Source organism: Felis catus, chromosome E3 (genome assembly GCF_018350175.1).
Source record: "Felis catus isolate Fca126 chromosome E3, F.catus_Fca126_mat1.0, whole genome shotgun sequence".
Taxonomy (NCBI): domain Eukaryota; kingdom Metazoa; phylum Chordata; class Mammalia; order Carnivora; family Felidae; genus Felis; species Felis catus.
In genome coordinates, this window is record NC_058383.1 from 26,030,252 (window position 1) to 26,055,277 (window position 25,026).

Below are 25,026 nucleotides of genomic sequence, written 5' to 3' on the forward strand. Positions count from 1 at the left end.
CTCAAGACATCCCTACACTTTTGCAAATCAGTGGGAAAGCACGTCCAAGAACAAAAAGTAACAGGTTCAAGATGGCCCAAAAAGCCCTGAATGTTTTACCAAAATCTTCTATCTAAACATATTACCAGCTTTCCCCAAAATATGAGGTAGTTAGTTGCCCCTTTCCATTTCCTAACTCTGTTTTACCTTCTACCTTTCTTGCTGAAAATTCTTCCCGTGCCTATTTTTGCACATGTAAAATGAGTTTTAAGAGTGCCTATCGCACACACACACACACACACACACACACACACACACACCGCCTATCACAAGGGTAGATGTGAAGAACAAATGAGATCTATTTCTTACGCAGTGCCTGGTACAAAAGTCTCACTATTAACGCTTAGTAGAAGAAGTAAGATCAGGAGGAGGAGGAGTGGAAGGGCCACAGGATTAAAACTGGGATGGCTTGATGTCAGTCTTGACTGTCATTAATTGCGCAATTCACTTCACCGCTCCTGGCCTCGGTTTCCTCATCTCTAAAATGAAAGAATCATTAAAATCCCCTCCACCTTTATAATTCGATTGTGCGTCTTTTGCTATGCTCTTTCATTCCCTCAGAATCTGAAAAATCCTTCTAAAGTCGATTGAATTCAATCTCTTGAGATAATACTTATCGACGAAGGCTGTTGTGAGAATAAATGAGATAATGCATAAGACAAACGTTTGCTGGCACAGAACCTGGAACATGGTAAGCGCTCTACAAATGTGAGCTGTACTCCCTAAGCACTATTTTCCACCCCCGCCCGTCCCCCCACGAGAATGTAAACCCCAGGAGAGCAGAGACCCTGTTGGTCCTGTTCATTCTTGTATCCTGAGCGCCTGGACTGTTGTTTGCACATCCTGAATTGAATAAATAAGTAGTCTAAGTGTCCTGCCCCTGCAAGGCTTCCTGGGCAGTTTCCTCAAGGGCAGAATGAAGAGTCACTAAGATCCCTTCCAGCTGTACAACCATGAGACCGCTTTTGTATCCCACCCGCTTCTGGAGTCTGAAAACCTTGGTTGAGGTCTCAACCCCGGAATAATCCAAAGCTATTTTGGAACGTGAGCCTAGCGCCTGGGTCCACCTTCGTTGCCATGGCAGCGGTTCCGCCCCCGAGCTCTGCAGATCCCCCACCCTGATTGGCTGAACAGCTGCCTCCCTCTCCGGATGGGGCCGCCGCCGCCATTGTGCGGCGCTGGTCCCCTAAGAGGGTTCCCTCTGCGGCGAGTGTCTTGGGCTTTCGCCCTCGCTTCTCGCTTTTATCCGGGAGCCCGGCGGGTCCGGGACTCCCGTCCGTGCCGGTGCGGGCGCCGGCATGTGGCTGTGGGAGGAACAGGGGGGCCTCCTGGGCCCCTTCTCCTTCCTGCTACTGCTGCTCCTGCTGGTAACGCGTAGTCCCTTCAATGCCTGCCTCTTCACCGGCAGCCTCTACCTCTTGCTGCGCCTGTTCAGCTTTGAGCCTGTGCCCTCCCGCAGAGCCCTGCAGGTGCTCAAGCCGCGGGACCGCGTTTCCGCCATCGCTCACCGCGGCGGCAGCCACGACGCGCCCGAGAACACGCTGGCGGCCATTCGGCTGGTGAGTCCCCCACGCTTCGCGCCCCCCACCCCCGCCCCTCCTGGGAGGTTGTACTTCTGCTTGACCTTCCGAAGGTTCTCCAGTATTCTCATGATACCTTTCGTACACAGGGAATATATCCCAGTGGCCGTCTATCCCTCTGAAGTCAGAAATCTCCCAACTTATTTATATCACACAGCAAATACCTACATATTTGCTATATGCCAGGCACTGAGGACACGCTCCTAAACAAGACAGAAAGGGCCTCGGCTTTCACAGAGCTTGCGCTGAGATGGGGAAAATCCGCCTTAAACAACACACAAGTGAGATACTTTAAGAGAGTGAAAAGTGTAATGAAGAAATAGGGTCGCGGGATAAGGAATGACTGGGAAGAGGACTTGGGCTATTTTGGATAGAGTAATCAGAAAAATCCTCTCAGAAGACCTGTCTTGAGCTGCAGCTGGGATTGTGAGAAGGAGCCAGCCTTAGATCTAGGAGAAATGTGTTCCAGGAAAGGAGAACAGCGAGTGCAAAAGCCGGGAGGTGGGGACGATGTTGGAACGTTCAGGTAAGAGACTATACACTATGTGATCTGACTTCAAGGAACAAGAACAAAGACTGGCAAATGAAGCAGGACATGTGGCCAGATTAAGTACAGTCTCTGGCAGTAGTTGAGTTTATTCTAAATGGATCATATTCACAGGAGCTGTGTTTGCTTGTCCTCCAAATTATCTCTCTCCTTATCACCTTTTTCTCCAGACACACAGTTTATGCCAGACAGCCCCGGCAGCTGGACTCCTGATCCAATTTCTGCCTCTTGTTCACAAGCTCTCCTGAGACTCTTGCTCCCTCCAAGCTCCTGGCAGTCTCCCTCCTGACTTCATAATGATAGTTTGCATAGTAAGAGAGATTTACACTTATACAGGCGCTTTTGCATCTGTGGAAGTACATCTCTTCCTCACATTTCTTTGAGAGATTCTTTTAACACTGAATGGGTAGGAAAACTGACTCAAACACATGCAGCTCCTTCTAGAATTCAGCCTTCTGGTTACAAGACCCAGTGCTTTTCTTTGTCAGAGATTAGACCGTGTTCCGGGATGTAAAAACTTGGACTCGCTATCTAGCTAGGGACAGACAGTATTACATAACGAGCAAGTTACTTAAGCTTTTGTGTCCCAATCGGAGTCCCCAGTAGGGTGTGGAAACAAGACACCATCAGGGCACCTTTCTTCACTCTACCCTTCCCGCATGACTTCAGTTTCCCTATCTGTAAAATGGGAGTGATACTGGTATCCACCTAATAGGCGATATAATTCAGTGAGGTAGTCCACAGAAAGTGCTTGGCCCATGATAACCTCCACAAATGTAAGCTCTTTAGGCCAATAATCTCAAGATGGCCTTCATTTTCAAAATCAGCTCAGTGGGGCGCCTGGGTGGCTCAGTCGGTTAAGTGTCCGACTTCGGCTCAGGTCATGATCTCGCAGTCCGTGAGTTCGAGCCCCGCATCGGGCTCTGTGCTGACAGCTCAGAGCCTGGAGCCTGCTTCGGATTCTGTGTCTCCCTCTCTCTCTGACCCTCCCCCATTCATGCTCTGTCTCTCTCTGTCTCAAAAATAAATAAACATTAAAAAAAAATTTTTTTTAAATCAGCTCAGTGTAAATGTAAAAAATTTTAAGTTTGAAGAAGGAAGGGGGTCAGGAAGGCAGCTTTTAATTTAGTGGAGGACACCTGACTCTGTGTTAGTAAACCAAGTTAGACTTCTCTTATGCTTCTTTCCCCTTGGTTCTTTATGTGGCTTTTGTTTGTTTTTGTTTTGTTTTTTTTAGTAATCTCTACACCCAACGTGGGGCTCAAGCTCACAACCCCGAGATCAAGTAGCATGCTCTACCGACAGAGTCATCCAGGTGATTTAATATCTTTCTATTTATTTTTAAATAGAAAGCTAGAAAAGGTGCTCTGTCTCCCTTCCATCACAAAGAACCAAGGGAAGGGGCGCTTGGCTGGCTCATTTGGAAGCATGCGACTCTTGATCTCAAGGTTGTGAGTTCCAGTCCCATGCTGGATGTAGAGATTACTTTAAAATACTGGGATGCCTGGGTGGCTCAGTTAGTTAAGCATCCGACTTTGGCTCAGGTCATGATCTCACAGTTGGTGAGTTTGAGCCCCGCATCGGGCTCTGTGCTGACACCTCAGAGTCTAGAGCCTGGAGCCTACTTCAAATTCTGTGTCTCCCTCTCTCTTTGCCCCCTCCCCTTCTCATGCTCTTTCTCTCTCCCTCAAAAATAAATAAACATTAAAATAAATAAATAAATAAAATCCTTAAAAATAAATAAAAATAAATAAATATAAAGATATTGAAGAATGTATTTTACATTCTGTCTTACACTCAAATAGGTCAGGTGAAGTAACATAGTTATACAGGAGAATTGTCATGAAAAGAAAGATAATTATAAGGAAAAAAGTACATAATTGCCATTGGCTTCCATTTCAACTAACCTTTATGTAAGTTGCCTTAAAGTATAACTCAGTGTTAATTGAACACAGAAGGCATTCCTAAGTATTTATCAATGATGTAGTGGTTTGGCCAGGAACACATTTGACTGAATATTAATCATATTAAACGAGGAAGTATGTATGTGAAATACACATACACATACAGTGTTTCATATCCTGTTGTGTTCTAAGGGAATTATAGTAATTTCCATTCATGTTTGGGTTGTGCATATCTTTAATATGTGTAATAAACATTGTGCCAAGTTGATTCCTGGTCTTAAGAGGAAATGAATTGTGTTAGTTCAACTTGTTTGAATATCGATGAACTTTTTATCTATAACAAAATTTAGCTGCTGAATGCAGACTGCAGAAGATAAAGTCGAATCCTCTCTCAGCTTCGAAAGGAACATGTAGTTTATTTCCATCAAAGTTTGTTTTTTGTCCTGTTCTTCCTCCCTTTGTATGTTTGCAGCTCATAATTTATATTCTCAAGCATCTTACTATGTAAAAAATCAGGAAAGACATTCTGAGAATGGTAGAATTTCTGGTAGATTATAAAATTGATATAGAAGGAAAAACTTGAGAGAAGTTAAATAAGTGTATTCCAAAAACAGATACATGATTATAAACAGTGACTGAGGAATTTGATTATACCCACAGTCCATTCTCTGCACGGGAGCCAGAGTGCAGCTTTAAAAGTATAAATCAGATTATGTCCAGCTCTTATTTACAATCCTCCACTGGTTCTCTACTGGAATTAAATAAAATTTGAACACCTTCTATCTTATATCTTTTTCAAAGCCCCTGTTCTCTGTTCCAGCCACCCTGGGTGCTTATTAGGATGCTTTTGGCTTCATGTAATAGAGACTCTAACTTCAAACATCTCACACAATAAGAGGACTTAGTATCTCACATAACAAGAATATGTGGGAGAGGTGACTTCTAGGATGGTTTGTTCAGCTGTTCAATTTATGTTTTTTGAAAAAAACTTTTTAATATTTATTTATTTTGAGAGAGACAGAGTGAGAGTGGTGGAGGGGCAGAAAGAGGAGACACAGGATCTGAAGCAGCTGTCAGCACAGCAGCAGGGCTCAAACTCACAAACTGCCAGATCATGACCTGAACCGAAGTCAGACACTCAACCAACTGAGCCACCCAGATGCCCCTCAGCTGTTCAATTTGTAATCACGGGACTCAGGTTGTGTTGATCTGTCTGCTCTGCCATCTGCAGCATGTTTACTAGTCTTCCTCATTGCAGCCCCATTCTTACACATTACACCATCCACTCTCAATCCCTCTTTCCCAGAAGCCTCCATCCTACACACACACACACACACACACACACACACACACACACACACAAACACACACACAGAGGGTTTGGAATTAGTTCACTTACTCCAAACACAAGAGAAAGCTGAAAAATGGGGCAAGAATAGGTCTACGAGCAGGGAAGAAGGGGAATAGATTTGGGTACACAGTCAACACTTTGTGACTCCATCCTACATTGTGGTCTTTCTATTATACTTGCTATTTCTTTTACTTGGAAACTCTTTGTATGGTTTTTCTCCCTTTGATCATTAAGGCCTCAGCTCAGATGTCATATTCTTTTTTTTTTAATGTTTATTTTTTGACAGAGAGACAGCACGAGTAGGGGAGGGGCCAAAAGAGAGGGAGACACAGAATCCGAAGCAGGCTCCAGGCTCTGAGCTGTCAGCACAGAGCCCGACGCGGGGCTTGAACTCACAGACCGTGAGATCATGACCCTAAGCCGAAGTCGGACGCTCAACAGACTGAGCCACCCAGGCGCCCCTCAGATGTCATATTCTTAGGCCTTCCTTGGCGGCCTTGTCTAGTGACCCTCACCTGCCTTAACCTTCACATTACTCTCTGTTTTCTTTTTCAAAACATTTGTCACCATCATTATTTACATGTAACATGTTTGTAATCTGTTTCTCCCTACTGAAATATAAGATCCATAATCCTTTCCTTTCTTGTTCACCACTGTCTCCTCACTTCTTAAAACAGTACCTCCTATCTCATAGGCACTCAGTAAGTATTTGTTGGTAGGATTGTGATGTATTAATACCCAATAAATCCATAAGAATAGATACTCAACATTATCAGCCATCAGGAAAATAGAAATCAAAGCCACAATGAAATACCTATTAGGGTGGCTATAACAGACAGACAATAACAAGTTTCGACAAGGTTGTGGAGAAATTGGAACCTTCATACACTACCAGTGGGGCAAACAGTCTGGCAGTTCCTTAAAAGGTTAAACATAGAGTTATAGTCTTAAAACATACATCATGCAAAAACTTGTTCGTAGATTATTCAAACAACAGAAATATCCATCAGCTGGTGAATGGATAAATAAAATGTGATATGTCCATACAATGGAATAGTATTTGGCAAGAAAAAAGAATGATGTCCTGATACATATTACAACATGAATGAACCTTAGAAACATACTAAGTGAGGGGTGCTTGGGTGGCTCAGTCAGTTAAGCATCTGACTTCGTCCGACTTCGGCTCAGGTCATGATCTCCTGATTTGTCAGTTCAAGCCCCACATCCAGCCCTGTGCTGACAGCTCGGAGCCTGGGAACCTGCTTTAGGTTCTGTCTCCCTCTCTCTCTCTCTTCCCTTCCCCTGCTGGTGGCGCTCTGTCTCTCTCTCAAAAATAAACATTAAAAAGAAAAGAAACATGTTAAGTGAAAAAAGCCAGTCACAGATGACTGCATATTATATAATTCTATTAAATAAAATGTTTAGGGGTACCTGGGTGGCTCATCCTGTTTAGCATTTGACCCTTGATTTGGGCCCATGGTTTGTGAGATCGAGTCCTGCATCAGGCTTTGTGCTGACAGAACATGGAACCTGCTTGGGATTCTCTCTCCCTCTTTCTCTACCCCTCCCCTGCTCATGTGCTCACTGTCTCTCTCTCTCTCTCTCTCTCTCACCCTCTGTCTCTCTTTCTATCCCAAAATAAGTAAACCTTTAAAAAATAATAAAAATAAATAAATAAAGTATCTAGAATGGGCAAATCCATAGAGATAGAGGGACTTAGAGGGGTCGGGAATGTGGATTGCTAATGGACACACGGTTTCTTTTTGAGGTGATGAAAATGTTCTAAAATTGTGGTGATGGTTGCACAGCTCTGTGAATATAATAAAAACCACTGAATTGTACATGGATGAATTATACACCAAAAAACACTCTGCCGTTCCGTGTTTTAGTAGTGGAATCTGTGGTTTTCATTATCAGTCAACACAAATGAAGTTCTTTAAGTGAAGTTACAGTATAGTGATGGATATTTAAAACGTACTTTTCAATGAAACAGTTAAAAAGTCATATAAGTATAATGAATTTGTTAAAGCAAATAGTTTTAAAACCAACTTTATCAAAGTATAATTTACATTAATAAAAGAGACATTTTCATTGTACAGTTTGATTAGTTTTGATAAATACATACACCTGGGTAACCACTATCTTAATCTATATCCATCACCCCAGAAAGTTCCTTCGTGCTCTCTTTGGAGTTAATCCCCCACTCACCCCTCTGCCCCAAGGCAACTATTGATCTGATTGCTATTACTATACTACACTGTGCTATTCTATTACTTAAACTATTAGTATAATTTTAAAATAAATTATTTCATTTTATTTTTTTTTTAAGATTTTTTTTTTTTAATGTCTATTCATTTTTGAGAGAGAGACAGGGCGAGAGAGAGCATGAGCAGGGGAGGGCAGAGAGAGAGGGGGACACAGAATCCAAAGCGGACTCCAGGCTCTGAGCTGTCAGCACAGAGCCCGACGCGGGGCTCAAATTCATGGACTGTGAGATCATGATCTGAGCCGAAGTCGGACGCTCAACCGACTGAGCCACCCAGGCGCCCCTAAATTATTTCATTTTAAATAAAATTTATTTTATTTTTAATTTTTTAAAATAAATACATTTAACATAAAATAAAGTTTTAATAAAATTGCAATGTTTTTATAAACTTGTTTATGTGAAATTTAATGTTTTTGTGTGAAATTTTATGTGAATGTTTTATGTGAAATTTTGTATGTATAGAAGAAAAGATACTATTATAAAGTATTGTTATAAATGAAAAGATGAGTACGAATTATATACTGATACATGAATTAGAATCAGGAGCTTACCTTTTGCCTCTGTATCTGGAATAACATAAAAGTCCTGGTAAAGAAAGTTGAATGCAGCCATTAGAAGATCTGGTCTGAGAAACTCTAATATGGTGATTCTTTTATAAAGCTTTTGTTTGGGCCTTCATAAACTACTTAGAAAAGACAAATAAATGAACTCATTAGTTCTAGTAATCTTGCTAAGATACAATGTCTCCCCATTGTTATTTCTTGTATTGCAACTAAATAAAGATGGCCCTAATGAATACAGATATAATTGAACCTAATTATAGTGCCCGCCTCAAGGACTAAGGAGAACATTTGTGTCACAGTGAGACAGTTGCACTGTGAATACTGAAAATGTCATCTTGTTTTATGTCATAAATGATATAATCCATATTGATTTCCCAATGTACTATTGTCTTTAATTTAGAAAAGATATCTTTTAATCTTATAAAACGATAAACTTTTTAACCAGTATAAGATGTAATCATTATTGTAATGGCTTTTTCTCTGAGATGTGTTTTCTGAATCAAAACTTATGTTGAGAGCCAACCTCGAGCCAGGCACCAAGCTTGGTAATTTACATGCATTCTTTCTAAATCTTCACAACTCTTAGGATCATTAGAAAAGTATCATCTTAAAAAGGATGAAACTGAGCTCAGAGTATGATAAGTAACTAGATGACACAGCCAGTGAGTGATAGAATTGGGATTTTTAGATGGGGAAAATCTTGGTCATAATGTGGACGTCAAACTTTGAAGCTTAGAAGAAAATTTAGTTGTGTTATATCTTTATAAATGTAGGAAAGGATTTAAATAAGTTAGAATAATCTATGCCCATAAAGGACATGACTGATAAATTCAACCATGTTACAATTAAAAATGTGTTAAAAAGAACACAATAAATAGCAACGGCTAACATTTATTGAATGTCTACTGTGCACTGGTACAGAGTTGTACACCATTTTCCAGGTACTTAATTGTAATTATGTATGTAGCAAATACATAAAGACCTATAAGGGAATGGCACAGGAATGATGCACATCAACTTGAAGATGGAGAAGAAGGGGGAGAAATTTCACTCTATGTAGGGTCAGTAGTAAACATCTAGTGGTTAAGAGTACAGCCTCTACTGTGTCCTAGTTTGTACAACCCAGAGCAAGTTTCTTAATCTCTGTTTCTTCATCTGAAAATGAGAATATCAATAGTACCTACCCAAATATGGCAAGAATCAAATGAGTTAATACATTTAAAGCACTTAGAATAGTGCCTGACTATATAGAAAAGGCTTATTAAATAGTAACTATTACTGTGTTTTAGGGCAGCAAGAGATAGAAGGAAATACGGCAAAATATTAACATCTGTGAAGTCTTTTTTGCTGTATACTGCTCTGGGTGTTTGTATAATTAATTTTTTTTTTTTTAATTTAAAATCTTGATCGTGGTGAGCATTTCATGTCTTCACTGTGACAAGCCAAGGAAGCAAATGTGGGCTAGCGTGTCTCAGAGGAGCGTGCTCAGGTTCTCTTTTTATATATTCTAATGTTCACGTTCTCTTTGTAGATAAATTCTAGTGTACCTTATCGTGCTTACCAGCTTGTTGGCCAACAGCCAGCTGCTCACATAAACAAATGTAATGTCCCCTAGAAGCAGGCCTGGTGTTTCTGATACAGAAGGTAGAGTTAAACCAACAAAACCCTGGCTCATCCTGTTTATGCCGAAGTAGTGCAATATACAGCTAATCAACAAACACAGGGTAATCAGAGATGCTGTACCGAACAGAGTGTAGGTAAACATGGAATTTGTCTAAATATTTGTAATTGTGAGCCATTAATGGCCCAAAGAGTTAAAGCAACCAAAGAAAACTTAGTTCCAGAAACCTCTCCGTCTACTACCATGGGTGGGGAATTTGAAGTGTTTGAGGAATCCCTAAGTGTGCAGGTTGAAGGAAGGTTATATCATCTGGAAAAGTAGAAACTGGAACTGGATGGGTTGCTATTTGTTACAGGAAGGGGAAGGAATCGGTAAGAGAAGCTGTCTCCTTAGCTAGCCCTGTTGGTTGTCTGGAGCATTTAGATTGTAAAGTGACCTTGGCCACTTGCCATTAATATTGTTGATGTTTTTGTTAAGGCAGCTAAGAATGGAGCAACAGGTGTGGAGTTGGACATTGAGTTTACTTCCGACGGGATTCCTGTCTTAATGCATGATAACACAGTTGATAGGACGACCGATGGTACTGGTCGATTGTGTGACTTGACGTTTGAACAAATTAGGAAGCTTAATCCTGCAGCAAATCACAGGTTAAGGTAAGTGGTTCATTGTCACTTAAATGTACCTTTCAGCTTTGTTGGAGATCACAGAAAGACACTGGCACCTTCTAATCACATCTTCTCCAGGAAAATTGTTTTGTTGTGTTTTGTTTTGAACTGTATACAGGTTTCCCAAGTAATGAGCATGGTGCCAGAAACAACAGAAATAAGGCATGGATGTTTTTCATCTTTTCCCACTGAGGCCAAATTTGGCTTTGGAATTATTCTCAAGACAATATCTAGTCACTAACATTACTAACATTAGACAATTACTCTGTACTGTGATATAAATTTTATGTATATAAAATATACATATATATACAAAAAAATTATAAATATATATACTTATATGTATATATATTTATATATATATACACACACACATATATATATATATGTGTGTGTGTATATATATCAGAACTAGTCCTGTAAGATATTCCACAAGAAAAAAGTTCTGTGATTAACTCAGATCAAGCACTATACTCTAGATGTTCCCCTTGGGGACAGACAGTCCACATCAACAATTCTTACCTTCACTTTAATGTTTCCCAAAAGTGAACGATCACAGAACCCACACCATTCCCACCATTAACGGCTATAAACACATTGGAATTAGTATACTGGGTAATAAACTTTGGAATGTGGTTATTTAAATCCCTCCCAAAATGTGTGTTCATTGTTACTCATCTTGTATCAGTTCTCTGGACAATGATCAATACTCCTTGAGTATTCAACCCAGTGATTATGTTATAGTCCTCTATAAAAGATTTAGACTTTATTTTCCTAGGATCTGAAAGAAATTACAAATAGGGGCACCAGAGTGGCTCAGTCGGTTGAGCATCCAACTTCGGCTCAGGTTATGATCTCACAGTTTGTGAGTTCGAACCTCACATCAGGCTCTGTGCTAACAGCTAGGAGCCTGAAACCTGTTTCTGATTCTGTGTCTCCCTCTCTTTCTGCCCCTCCCCTGTCTGCACTCTGTCTCTCTGTCTCTGTCCCTCTCTCTCTCTCTCTCTCTCTCTCTCTCTAAAATAAATAAATATTAAAAAAAAAAAGTCAAACAAAGGAAATTATACCTTAATCAAGAAAGAATATTGTTAATGGTTGAAAGTTCTAAGTGCAGGTTCTGGAATTGCTCTTTATTTCATTGTTCTGCTATATGCAAGAGAAAGGCAGGTTTTAATACTGCAGTGACATTGCAGCTAATAAGATGTTGGCTTCAAAGTCAACAATTAAAGGAAAAAATGCTTAGGGTCATCATCACCTTTAAAATCCTTTAAGGAGGTATGATATTGTGGATAGATCATCCAGGCAGAAAATCAACAAGGAAACAGTCTTTGAACAACACGTTAGGTCAGATGGATATAACAGATACATGCAGAACATAACATCCAAAACAACAGAATATACATTCTTTCAAGTGCCCAGAGCCTTCTCTAGGATAGATCACACGTTAGACCACAAAACAAGCCTCGGTAAATTTAAGAAGATCATATCATGCATTTAAGAATTCATATCATGCATCTTTTCTGACCATAATGGTATAAAACTAGAAATCAGTCACAAGAAAAAATTGGGAAATACACAGACATGTAGAGGCTAAATGACATGCTATTGAACAACTCATGAGTCAACAAAGAAATCAAGGAAGAAATTTAAAAATATATGGAGACAGATGAAAACACAACAGTCCAAAATCTTTGGGACACAACAAAAGCAGTTCTAAGAGGGAAATTTATAGCAATACAGGTCTATCTCAAGAAAAAGAAAAATATCAAACAATCAAGCCTTACACTTAAAGGAACTAGCAAAAGAAGAACAAACAAAGCTCAAGGTGAGTAGAAGGAAGGAAATAATAAACATCAGAGCAGAAACAAATGAACTAGAGACCAAAAAAACAAATAGAAAAGATCAATGAAACCAAAAGAGGATTCTTTGAAAAGATAAACAAAATTGATAAACTTTCAGCCAGAGTCATCAAAAATTACCTGTAATGATTCTGGAAATCCATAGAGGAGAGAAACCACTGTTTGAAAATGTTGGAGTCTATCATGTAAGCTGCTACCCTGAAATAAAATCCAAATTCTGGATTCTAGAGAATGTCTATAATTACAAGGGGCTAAATGTAGGGCGACAAGTTTAGTAAAAAAAAAAAAAAAAAAAAAAAAAAAAACAATGGCTAAATTCTTCATGATCATATTCCATAATTCTGTAAACTTTCCAAGTTAGAGAAGTTGAATGATTTGGCAGAGGGGGAGGGGAAGGCAGGGAGGAACCTTAGAAAAGTTTTACAATCCCCTTTAAGGCATTGCTCTAAGTCTTGATTTGCTAATTGACTTTCTGTATGTTAATAGGCTTGACTGTATTAATATACACATTAAATATATTAATTTGTTTTAGTGCTTTCACTTAATGGAACTACAACAGAACATGTGTAGAAAACTATTCATTCGTTAACATGCCTAAAAAACGTTCACTTTTCCTTATACTCCAGTGCGTTCTAAAGAAAGGAATATGTGAAAAATTTTTAACTCACAAAAAACCTCTAGACAGAGAAGGAAAATCAAATGAGAAATATCCTCTGGGTAACCATCCCCCATTACTGTATTACACTACATCACTGTACATAGTTGTTTTTTTTGTTTTTTGGGGTGTTTTTTTCTAATCTGTAATGAAAAACAGACACTAAGAACTAATGAAACACCTTTCTAACTTCAGGGGGAAAAAGGTACGCACTTGGAGTCAGTATACCATCTCAATGTCTTTAACTCAGCCAGTCTATCCTACAGTTGGAACTTGTTGCATTTTCTTTGTTTGAACACCAAATGAAGTAATAGGCTTGTGTTTAGGGACCATGTTGTAGGAAAAATAGGTATTTTCTCTAGAACTATCCTCAATGCTGTGAGAGGCTCATCGTGAGAAGGGGCATGGAAACTAAGACTGGCCAAAGGAATAGCAAATTCATGTCTCTTCTCTCACTCCCATGGAATAGGCATTGAGTAGAATGGCTGGCAGAATTGCCTATACTCTTTAAATTATCTTTTTTTTTTTTTTTAGCCAAGATACTACAGTTGAAATGATACGGTCGAATAAACATAAGTTAAATCGTGCAGAATGAAATTTCATTATCTGAGAAAAGATTTCTTACATATCAGGCACTTAACTTTCTTTTATCAGAAAATTATGTATAGAAGATTATTTTAAACAGTTGCACATAAGTGTACGATACAGTGAACAGATTTATATATTCGTGGGAATTTCTCCTGCATAAGGTTCTATTAGGGCAATTACAGTCTTAAATTTAAGTTTCAAGTTCTCCAGAGGTGCCATTATATTCTGCCCTTTGGTGAGTAGAGTTACTAATTCTATCATAAACTAGTAATTTCATAAAAATTAAATGACTTTTGTTCTTGTTGCTGTTCTTTGGTCAAGAATATCTAATCTGGTTTAAGGACTTAAAGCCAAGTATCCTTAGACTTCGCTATGATTAAAGAAAGGAAGTCAGGGAAAACACACTGTCCTGTTGGTTGGGAGACATTTGTCAAATGTCTGTTTCACTAAACTTTTATCTTTGTCTTTTTCCTGCAATACACTATTCCTTTTCCCTCTCTTATAGGAATGATTTCCCTGATGAAAAGATCCCTACCCTGAGAGAAGCCGTTGCAGAGTGCCTAAACTATAACCTCACAATCTTCTTTGATGTCAAGGGCCATGCAAATATGGTACAGTTTATACCATAGACTTCACAATTTAATCGCTAGTCACTTCCAAAATTAACTATATATTTTGTTACTTATCCTTCTTACGTTATTTTTATAAATTATATTTGCTTATTGGAAGTTTGCAATGCACAGCTCCACGTCTTTAGGGAAATAGTAAATTATGGAACTTTTAACCTTTGATGGAACCTTTTAACAACTCCGATATTCTACAACTAACACAAAATAGGTTTCTCTTCCTTGCATAAAGCATTTACAAAAGATAAACCATAAAGAGGCACTTCGTGAACAAACCATTCGGCTAACCTCGTAAGAAAGAATTCAGGAGTTAGACACAAGACCAGTTGCATCTGGCTGATAAGTTAATGGTTTTAGATGGATAACTATCAACTGAATTTCAAGAGAACTCCTGTACATAAAGTTTCTGATAGCTAATAGGATATTTATCTTAGAGTTATCCTTCTTGTATGATTTCTGTTCTTATGTATAGTTTTGTTATTGTATGATTTGAGTAGATGAACTTTTATGATAAAATTATTTCTTCAAATATGTATGACATTCCTAAGTAAATTTTGCTTATATTATATAACATATACTTTTATTCATAAAAATATATTATTGCAATGGAAAATCAATGGGAAAATATGATTTAGATTACATTTGTTCACTTACAACGAGCTTTTCAAATACAAATGCTTTTTTTCTGCATTTGGACAACTTACAGGTATTTTCCTCCCTTGAAAGCTATAATCAGTAATGGCCACCATTCTGATGATGTCATTTTTTTTTTTTTTTAATTTCAGCCTATAGTTGAAACATTGAAACCAGAAATAAGAGCCCAAGTATATATCCTTACTGTAGCACAGTAGACTCTGATTTTTGAAGAAAGGAAAATGGTGCTCTGGCTCATTTATTATTATGTTACTGGTAGTTGTATGCATGTAAGTGTCCCAGTCAGCCCACATCTGAATCACCAAGAATACCTATTAAAAATACTAATTGCTGGGCCATATCACCTAGAGAAGAAATTCTGAAAATGTCTGGGGTCGTGGGTCAAGGAACGTGTATTTTTAATGAGCACCTCAGGTTTTGTTGATGATATTGCCCACATTGGGATCCCTGATAGGTCCTACATTTCACCCACGGTGTACTGACCTTCATGCTTATTCTCTTAAAATAAGGGGGGGGGGGGGAGAAGAAAATATATATATATTTTTTAATTTTTTTTTCAACGTTTTTTATTTATTTTTGGGACAGAGAGAGACAGAGCATGAACGGGGGAGGGGCAGAGAGAGAGGGGGACACAGAATCGGAAACAGGCTCCAGGCTCTGAGCCATCAGCCCAGAGCCTGACGCGGGGCTCGAAGTCACGGACCGTGAGATCGTGACCTGGCTGAAGTCGGACGCTTAACCGACTGCGCCACCCAGGCGCCCCGAAAATATATATTTTTTAAATTCAGCTATTTGAGATTTGGTGCTCACAGGTGGTTTGGCAACAATCGATAGAACATAGTGATCTAATTCACAAAAGGGGAGTGTAAAGGAACAGGTGTAGTAAATTAGAGATAGTAGAGCCCAGGAGCCAAGATTATGGGCTTTGGAGTCCAATAGACCGTGATTCAACTCTGTCACTTACTAAAATGTAACCTTAACCTTGATATGCTTCAGTTTCCTCATGGATAAAATGGGAATAATAAAAGAAACAACTACATAGGGTTGTTATGAGAATTAAATAAATGTTGGTGAAGCGTCACACATAAAGCATACATTAGTTCAGACAACAAGAAAACTTTGAATAACTCACACTCTGTCACATTAGTGAAGGGGAAACATGACATGAATAGTTTCTATGTTCTTTTTTCTTTTCTGGAATGCATTTTATTATATTTAGTTATAGGTATGTGTGACTTTCCAGAACTTAGTGGTATTTCAAGAATTATGATACAGCAACATTACACTCCACCTAGTCACCTCTGTTGTTAGTTGCTATTGATGCCAGTGGCCAAATCTATTAATTCACTAGAGGTTACAAAGTATGAGTGTTTTAGCTCCATCATTTCTTCTTCATTTACTCATCTGGCAACTACAAAAAGAAACTTCTGCTCATCTTGGGAAGAATTGGAAGACTTTCAGCTCTTCCCAGTTCCTTCCTTGTCCCATTGTTTCTGCCTCCATGTTGGTGATGAATGCCATTTCCTCTCAGTCCCCTGGACTGAGCAAATGTACTCTTAGTAGTTCCCAGGCTGGTTGGCTCATGCTTAGGCTAGGAAAGGCAGAGGATGATAGAGTTATGGGTATAAAAGGACTCTTCCTAGTGCCTAAACCAGGTTATAAGGGAAAGGTTTAAAATTTTGCTTTCAGGGGCGCCTGGGTGGCGCAGTCGGTTAAGCGTCCGACTTCAGCCAGGTCACGATCTCGCGGTCCGTGAGTTCGAGCCCCGCGTCGGGCTCTGGGCTGATGGCTCAGGGCCTGGAGCCTGTTTCTGATTCTGTGTCTCCCTCTCTCTCTGCCCCTCCCCCGTTCATGCTCTGTCTCTCTCTGTCCCAAAAATAAATAAATGTTGAAAAAAAAAATTAAAAAAAAAATTTTGCTTTCAGCATCCACTGCCATACCTTCCAAAAGCATGACCAAAGGGGTGAGCTTCTCAACAAATAGTAAAGCAGCAGTACCTCACTTTCCCCTCTGTCTGCTGTAGGTGTGAGTTTAAGATGTTTCCCAATGGATAATGGAATCTACCCATATTCCTTTCAACATCGCCATATATTAGTAAAGTTCTAATTTATTCAGTAGGGTTGTACTTCATAGGTAATAGTTATTAGCTGAGACTGTTGCATTTAAGCAAATTTAAAATACATGAGTTTCTCTGCTTTACAGGCTACTGATGCTCTAAAGAAAATATATATGGAGTTTCCTCAACTATACAATAATAGTATCGTCTGCTCTTTCTTGCCAGAAGTCATCTATAAGGTAAATTCAGAATTTTTATTGTACATAATACTTTGTTAGTTGATGGTGATTGTAGAAGTGCCCCAAGTAAGCATAAGCTAGATGCCTGTGAAATTGAACTGAATTTCAGTTAAGAAACTCCTCTTTTAACAAGAGAAATTCAGAAAGGGAAACGAACTCCTACCCTGTTTTAAGACACCATGATTCCTCTTTAAGTTCCTTCTTTTATGTTGTTCATAGGCTCATTCAGATTACTTTAGTAAGCGCTCTCAGAACAAGGAGTTATGTACCTCTTCATCTTGCTAAGTAACAGCAGAATAAACTTTAAAAAAAACTCTTAATGATGGAGAATTTAAAATATGCACAAAAGTAGATGGTAGTATAACGAGCCCCCCTTTAACCTTGACCCAGCTTGCTTCATCCATACCCCCGTTTATGTACCCCAGCATTATTTCGAAGTAAATTCCACACATCATTTCGCCCATAAAAATTGCATTAAATATCTTTAAAAAGTTATTCCCCTTTTTAAAAAATACAGCCACAATACAACCATTATCCTATCTAAAACCATTTAGCCCTTAAGATCAGGAAATATCTAGTGAATATATCATTTTTCATTTGTCTTAAAAAATATTATAAATGGCTTTTGTTGTTTATAATTGTTAATTTGAATCAGGACCCAAATAAAGACTACATTTTGTAATATAAAATCTTAGAACCTGTAAGTTCTCCTTTTCCCTGCATGTATTTATTGAAGAATCCAGGTTGTTTTGTAGAATTTACCCAAGTCCAGATTTTGCTCCTTACAACATGATACAGTTTAACACATTCCCCCCTGTATATATTTCCTATAAATTGGTAGTGAGAGCAAAAGACTTGATCAGTGGAGGTTCAATTATTCTTGGCAAAATAATCTCAAAGGTGAGGGTAGTTTTTTCATCAGGAGGCACAAAATAATCTGATTGACTCTTTTGTTGTTGTTTACAGCTGCTATTGATGCCAGCAGCCAGCTCTCAATTTACTGGCAAAATCTTATTATTTTAGTCTATCACTTCTTCACATATTAGCTAGAATACTTCTATAAAAATTCTCGTCTACTATTTAGTTATGCAATTGGCAATTAAATGCTTAATCCTTAACTTCAGTTACCAGTTTCCAAGATATTGAGTTGGTTCTGTAGCCTTGTTCACAGTGACCAACAGAGTGTGCATTTAAAGTTTTACAGGAAGAGTGGAACCTATCCAGATACAAACTGTCATTGAGATGAATAGCGTCATGGGGCTTTCAGACATTTGGGTCAGTGTTTACCAATCTTACTTGACCACAGAGGACTTCACAATGTAAGCTACATTGTCCAGAGGAGCACAGAACACAGACAGAAAGAATTACATCCGCATCTCCCCATTTCTCCTTGTCCATCCCCAACCCCCACCCCTACTTCTCTCTCTGTTCTCCCTTCTCACTTCCTTCTCACCCCACTTCCCCACCCCCACAACTCTCTCAGCCATTTTCTCTAGAAAGAATCAAAAGCTAACCAACTCATCTGGAAATGATCATGGTTCTATCCTCACTAAGTTCTAATTACTTATCTCTGGCCAGAATTTAAATTGATAACCAACGGAAAGTTAATTCTTGTGACATGAAAATTTGACTCTGAGATTGTAATTTACTCATTTTAAAGGTAGAGATAGTGAAGGAAGTGTTCTTATTTATACTGTATAGTAAATGCTTTACATCCCTTACATTATTTACTCAAAAGGTTTATATCTATTTAGTAGACATGGGGGCCGTTATGGCCACCTCATCAGAAAGAGTAGATTGGCTAAATCCAAAGAAAAATGAGAGGTATTAGATTTTAGATATGATACTTATTTTAATTTCCAAAATTCCTTTTCAGATGAGACAAACAGATCAGAATGTAGTGACAGCTTTAACTCATAGACCTTGGAGCCTTAGCCATACAGGAGATGGGAAACCACGCTATGATACTTACTGGAAACAGTCCATGTTTGTGGTAATGGACATTTTGCTCGATTGGAGCATGCATAATATCTTGTGGTACCTGTGTGGAATTTCAGCTTTCCTCATACAAAAGGATTTTGTATCCCCGTAAGTTGAAAGGTTTTTTTTTTTTTTTTAATCTTCTTCTGACAGATTTCCTGGAATGCTCTTCTTGGAAAGGAAGGATTAACAGTGGACAGCCTGAATTGGGTTTCACCCACCAAATCTCACCATGCCTTTATATTTATTTTTTTATTTTATTTTTTTAGAGAGAGGGGGTGAGCAGGGCGGAGGGGCAGAGGAAGGGAGGGAAGGAGAGAGAGAGAGAGAGAGAGAGAGAGAGAGAGAGAGAGAGAGAGAGAAGAGAAGAGAAGAGAAGAGAGGAGAGGAGAGGAGAGGAGAGGAGTAGAGAGGAGAGGAGAGGAGAGGAGAGGAGAGGAGAGGAGAGGAGAGGAGAGGAGAGGAGAGGAGAGGAGAGGAAAGGAATCTTAAGCAGGTTCCATACAGTGCAGAGCCTTATTCTGGGCTCGATCCCATGACCCTGGGATCATGACCTGAGCCTAAATCAAGAGTTGGACGCTTAACCCACTGAGCCACCCAGGCTCCCGCCCACCATAGCTTTATTAAGTTGGAATGCCACTGGCTTCTTAGGTGGGAAGAGTTCAGACATACTTCACTGTTGCCAAAATAAGTTGATGAAATATTCTCAGTTTTTAGTTTTAAAGAAAAACCTAATAAAAAATAAACCTGCCAAACTATGATGAGAGATAGATTATAAGTCCTTGTGATTGGCTCCCTTTGAAAAGCAACACAGATGCAGGGCAGAGCCCCAGTGAAGACATCCTGTGAGCACCTACCTTACCCCTCCCACTTTTCTTCCTGCTCTGTTCTACATTATAGGCTCTGCTCCATTGCTTCCCAGAAAACTTTCCATTCCTTAACCTACTAGCAGTCTCTGACCTTTATTGTGGTAATTTTATAGCTGTGTATTTCAGCTGATTAGAGTTGTTAGTTTTGGGTTATTTCAGGTATGTGTGCATTCAAGTCAGTCAATATTTGATGTAGGCCTACAGATTTGCAAGGTATTACTAAGAAGCTGAAGATGCTGTGGTAAAGAAAGCCATGGTGTGCCTTCATGGAGTTTATAGTCAAGTAAAAGAGAAGTTGCTAATCAAATCAAATACAATAAATATAAAATTATAATTAAGATAAACGCTATGTAGGAGAGAACAGTGTCCATTTACTGTGTAATCGGACCTAATCATGGGAAAACATCCCCCAGGGAGGTGACAACTAAGCTAAGATCAGAAGGGTGAGTAGGGGGCGCCTGGGTGGCTCAGTCCATTAAGTGTCCGACCCTTGGTTTTGGCTCAGGTCACGCCCTCACAGTCTACGAAATCGAGCCCCACATCGGGCTCTGCACCGACAGCACGGAGCCTGCTTGGGATTCTCTCTCCCTCTCTCTCTGCCCCCCTCTCTCTCTTCAAATAAATAAATACACATTTTAAAAACAAAAAGGGTGAGTAGGAATGGGAGTGTGGAGATCCAAGTCACAGGGGAAAACACGTGCAAAAACGTGCTACAGCAGGAAGGAGCCTAGTTCTTTCAAGGACTTGAAAGAAAATCCATATTCTGCGACACCAAAAGGAAAGGGGGAGCGTGGTGTAAGATGAGGCCAAGGAGATGGGTGGGGGCAAGCCAGTATGGCCTCCAGTATGACTTCTATTTTGGTGTAGGGTGTCTTTAGTAAGTCACTGAAGTGTAAGCTGGAACAACGTGGAGGAGGTTCTGGTGCTGGGTTTTGAAACACTCCCTCTGATTGCACACAGAGACCAGTTACGAGGCTCTTTTTGGGCACTGTTAGTACTCAGTGAATACCAGGAACAGTTGGTCCTTGTTCTGACAGGATTGGTTTGTCCTCTTTCTCCAGGGACTACCTGAAGAAGTGGTCGGCTAAAGGCATTCAGGTTGTTGCTTGGACTGTTAATACCTTTGATGAAAAAAGTTACTACGAATCGCATCTTGGTTCCAGTTATATCACTGACAGCATGTTGGAAGACTGTGCATCTCAGTTCTAGAATTTTCCCCCAGGGAGGAAATCCGGGTACAGAAACTACCTGCTGGCCTTAAGCAGGGATATCAAAATACCCTTTGTGCTAGCCCAAGCCCTGGGGGATCAGGTGGCTCATACAAGCAATAGTTGGTATTTGCATTTTTACCTGAACCATAGCAAAACCTGGTTTTGCCACCTTATTCCATGGAATGCCTGAGTTCAACACTGTTGCTCTTGAAAATCTGGGTCTGCAAAAAAGGGACAACAGTTCCTGCCCTAGCTGACGGGTACACCGAAACCCAGTGAGGATAAGCACAGATTGAGTTGTGCAGTTTGGGGTTGCAGATGCAAATGCATGGGAAATGCATGATCACTCAAAAGTTGACATTTTAAAACTTGACACACTTAATGTAATTTACTTATTTAAAATATTTGTATTCAGCTACATTATCAATGTACTATAGACAGCAAACTTGTGACCATACTAATAAAATCATTAAAAGGAGCACTAAGGGAAAACTGTGTACCAAGCATAATGTCCTAAGACATTAGGAATTCAGGGAAGCCGCTCTCTGCAATCCAGTGACCAGAGGCAACAGCCCCTGGTGAGCCTTAATTGCGAAGCAAAGAAAACCGTAGGTAAGTCTTGATACCAGTCCGAGGGATTGTTTATGGTATCTTGAAATAAGAGCTATGAGCCACTAGGGGGCTGAGTTACACTCGTTCGGGCTGTTGTACAACATGACACTAGAACTGCAAGAACCATCTAAGAACATCTAGACTTACCCTCATTTGGCAAATGAGAAAACTCAAACCTGTAGAAGGAAAAGGTCTTCCTCAGAAATGACCCAGCTGGTGACATAGCAGAGCCTGATCTCCTAAAACTAAAATTTCTTAACTATTTGCCACAAACATTTTAATGGTTTAATATGCCTATCTCAAAACCCAGAAGAATCGTACAGGGGTATTTTCCTTTTAGGGATGAGGAAACCAAGGCAATGCAAACTTAAAGTCACCTACCCAAGCTGTCCAAGTCTTCAGTGCAGTTGAGATTCAAATCCAAGTGAATCTAACTCCAGAGGCCCTGCTCTTAACCATTTGCCCTGTCTGCCTTTACAATGTAGAGCCCTTCATTCCCAGCTCTGTGCTCCTCGTAAGCTTCTAGTGGTCTTAACTGTGAACTTAAGTGGCAATATTTAAGACGATATGGAGTCTTTAAAAAATTGCAAAGTTGGGGCGCCTGGGTGGCGCAGTCGGTTAAGCGTCCGACTTCAGCCAGGTCATGATCTCGCGGTCTGTGAGTTCAAGCCCTGCGTCAGGCTCTGGGCTGATGGCTCAGAGCCTAGAGCCTGTTTCTGATTCTGTGTCTCCCTCTCTCTCTGCCCCTCCCCCGTTCATGCTCTGTCTCTCTCTGTCCCAAAAATAAATAAACGTTGGGAAAAAAAAAAATTAAAAAAAAAAAAAATTGCAAAGTCATCTGTCTCCCATAGCTGCGTATTCCCACCTTCCAGCCCCATCTGCAGTCTTGACCACAGGCCCTGAGCTTAGTCATGACTTCCTCCTGAGCCCCAGTGGGTCACCAGCCTCACACTCACAGCAGCCAGACCACCAGTCCACACAGCTAGATGGCAGAGAGAAGCACACCGAGTTTTGCTACGGTTGGTGTTGGCAAGAGCATGATAGATGGGGCTGGGGACGTTTTCATCAATATTTACAAAGACATTTTCTCGAATCTAAAGATCAACAACAGGACAAAGATTTATCCAGTGAATGGAACAAATAACTGCATGTCCTTTCATGTCACATCATGACTAGAATGTCAAGAGGAGAAGGTGACCAAAGAAAACGTCTGCAGACTGAATCCCCACTTTGGCAAACAGACTGCACAGCAACCAACAAGGGAGGAATTCTCTTGGAGGCAGCACAGCATTAACCTCCCTTCTGTTGTGGGAAGACTTGAGAGCCTCTTGACCTTTGTCCCAAATCCATTTTGCCCTTGACTCGGGCCCAATTAAGGATTTAGATCCAGTGCTAAGGTCCTTGAAGATTGGAGAATTTGGATGAAGAAAGAGTGTTAGTACTACTCTTAAGCACTTGGATGGCTTAGTATAGGGCTTAAAAACATAGTATTTGGGGTCAGAGAAAACTAAATCCAATTTTATGTTTAGCAACCTAATACGTGACCTTGGGCAAGTTATTGATTCATTTGTACGATAGAGGCAGTATTGGTACCACCCTAGGGAGTGGCTGATTAAATGACAGGGTGCATGTAAAAGGTTTGTTAAATAACTAACATTTACGGACTCCCTAACATACACTAGACACTGTTTGAAATGCTTTCCATGTGTTTGCTCTGCAACACCACCATAAGGTTGCTACCATCACAATCCCACATTATAGTGAAGGAGACCAAAGCACAGGGAAGTTAAGTAACTTGCCCAAAGCCACACAACAGTAATAGTGTAAGGATTTGGTCCCTGTGATATAGTTCCAGAGCTCACACTTCATACCTCTGCCTATCCTCATGTCCAGCCCATAGCAAGGACTCCCTAATGAGGAACAATCATTCCCAACCCTATAATGGTGCCCGTCACATAATGGATGCTCAATAAGTGTTTGCTGGAGGAATGAATTATGGGATAGCCAAGTGGAAACTTCTTGAGGAAACTGGAGGTGCAGACCTAGTGTGCAGTGGGAGTTGTAGATAAATGATTCAGAATTCAGCAGATCGGGGAGCCATCTAAAGTCACGATAGGTGGCATTCTTTCCAAGAAAGTCAATACAAATGAAAATTACATCCTCCACTGTCATTCAACTGCCCCTCTGTCCTCAGGCTGCCCCAGACAGGTAATATGGAAAGACTACCTCCAAAGACTTAAGAAATCCACTGCTGATTTAACAATGCTCGTTTTCTTATTTGGAGATCAGTGTCTGCAATCCTGTTTTGATAAGAATTTCACCAAAACATATACTCTATTTTTATTAGATTCAAATTTCTAAATAAAATTATACCTACCATTTCCTACAGTGGGAATAGTCCTTCAATGGGACAATAAACCACAGCTCTCAGGACAAATGAGGGTATGAATTAAGTTGCAAACACGCAGGCAAACCTTTAGCATGGAGTGATGGTTATCACAGTACAAGGTTATTTGGTTTCTTTAATCAAAACTACTAAGGGTTGATAACCTTGTATGTTCTCTTATCAAGCTAAATTATGCCTAAAATCTCACAATCTGATCAGCAGAGTATTACCGTATTACCAAGTATTACAAAGAGGTCAGATATCAGCTAGGCACAATGGTCCTCAAAGGACGCTGTCCTTTGAGACCTGTATTTAGTATCAGCCTAAGGAGGACCTTGTTAGAAATGCACATCTCAAAGCCCATCCCAGAACTACTGAAGCTGAAACTCTGGGCTGGCTCTGTTTCAGCAAGTCCTCCAGGTGGTTCTGTTACTTGCTCAAGTCTGAGAACACCTGAGCCAGAGAAAAATCCAGAAGTCCTCAATCCTACCACTAACTAGCTAAGAGACGGACAAATCATTTAACCTAGGTGTGCCCAACTTTTCATCTGTCAAATGGAGACCATATTTGCACCAATTGTCTCATAGCAATAGTGTTATGAGGTTCAAATGAAGGGGAAAATATGGAAGTGATTTGAAAAATGTGTGAACAGTGTAGCATATAAAAATGTGGAGGCACTCGAACACCAAACTACTCAGGGTGTGGTGCTCAGACCCAGGAGCTCTAGACAGAAATGCAGAGTCTCAGCCCCGATC

The 25,026-nt window shown here is 39.9% G+C and overlaps 1 protein-coding gene across 3 annotated transcripts; it reads left to right on the top strand.

Moving 5' to 3' along the window:
- The first annotated feature begins 1,172 nt into the window (after positions 1-1,172).
- On the top strand, positions 1,173-21,751 carry GDE1 (glycerophosphodiester phosphodiesterase 1). Of its 3 annotated transcripts, XM_023247157.2 has the most exons (7): positions 1,465-1,598; positions 1,709-2,145; positions 10,353-10,524; positions 14,144-14,249; positions 17,121-17,213; positions 19,090-19,301; positions 21,124-21,751. In XM_023247157.2, the coding sequence occupies exons 2-7, from the start codon at positions 2,130-2,132 to the stop codon at positions 21,269-21,271; spliced, it is 747 nt and encodes a 248-aa protein (XP_023102925.1). In that variant the 5' UTR covers positions 1,465-1,598; positions 1,709-2,129; the 3' UTR covers positions 21,272-21,751. The 3 variants fall into 3 exon arrangements, with proteins under 3 accessions (XP_003998846.1, XP_019676463.1, XP_023102925.1); XM_003998797.4 differs by lacking the exon at positions 1,709-2,145 and having other exon boundaries at positions 1,173-1,598; positions 10,349-10,524; XM_019820904.2 differs by lacking the exon at positions 1,709-2,145 and having other exon boundaries at positions 1,459-1,598.
- Positions 21,752-25,026: the final 3,275 nt, after the last annotated feature.

Bases quoted from the DNA above. Each gene is read 5' to 3' on its own strand.
- GDE1 (XM_003998797.4), top strand. From the start codon at position 1,338: ATGTGGCTGTGGGAGGAACAGGGGGGCCTCCTGGGCCCCTTCTCCTTC. The intron at 14,250-17,120 runs GTACAGTTTATA...TCTGCTTTACAG, and splicing joins TCAAGGGCCATGCAAATATG to GCTACTGATGCTCTAAAGAA. The intron at 19,302-21,123 runs GTAAGTTGAAAG...CTCTTTCTCCAG, and splicing joins CAAAAGGATTTTGTATCCCC to GGACTACCTGAAGAAGTGGT.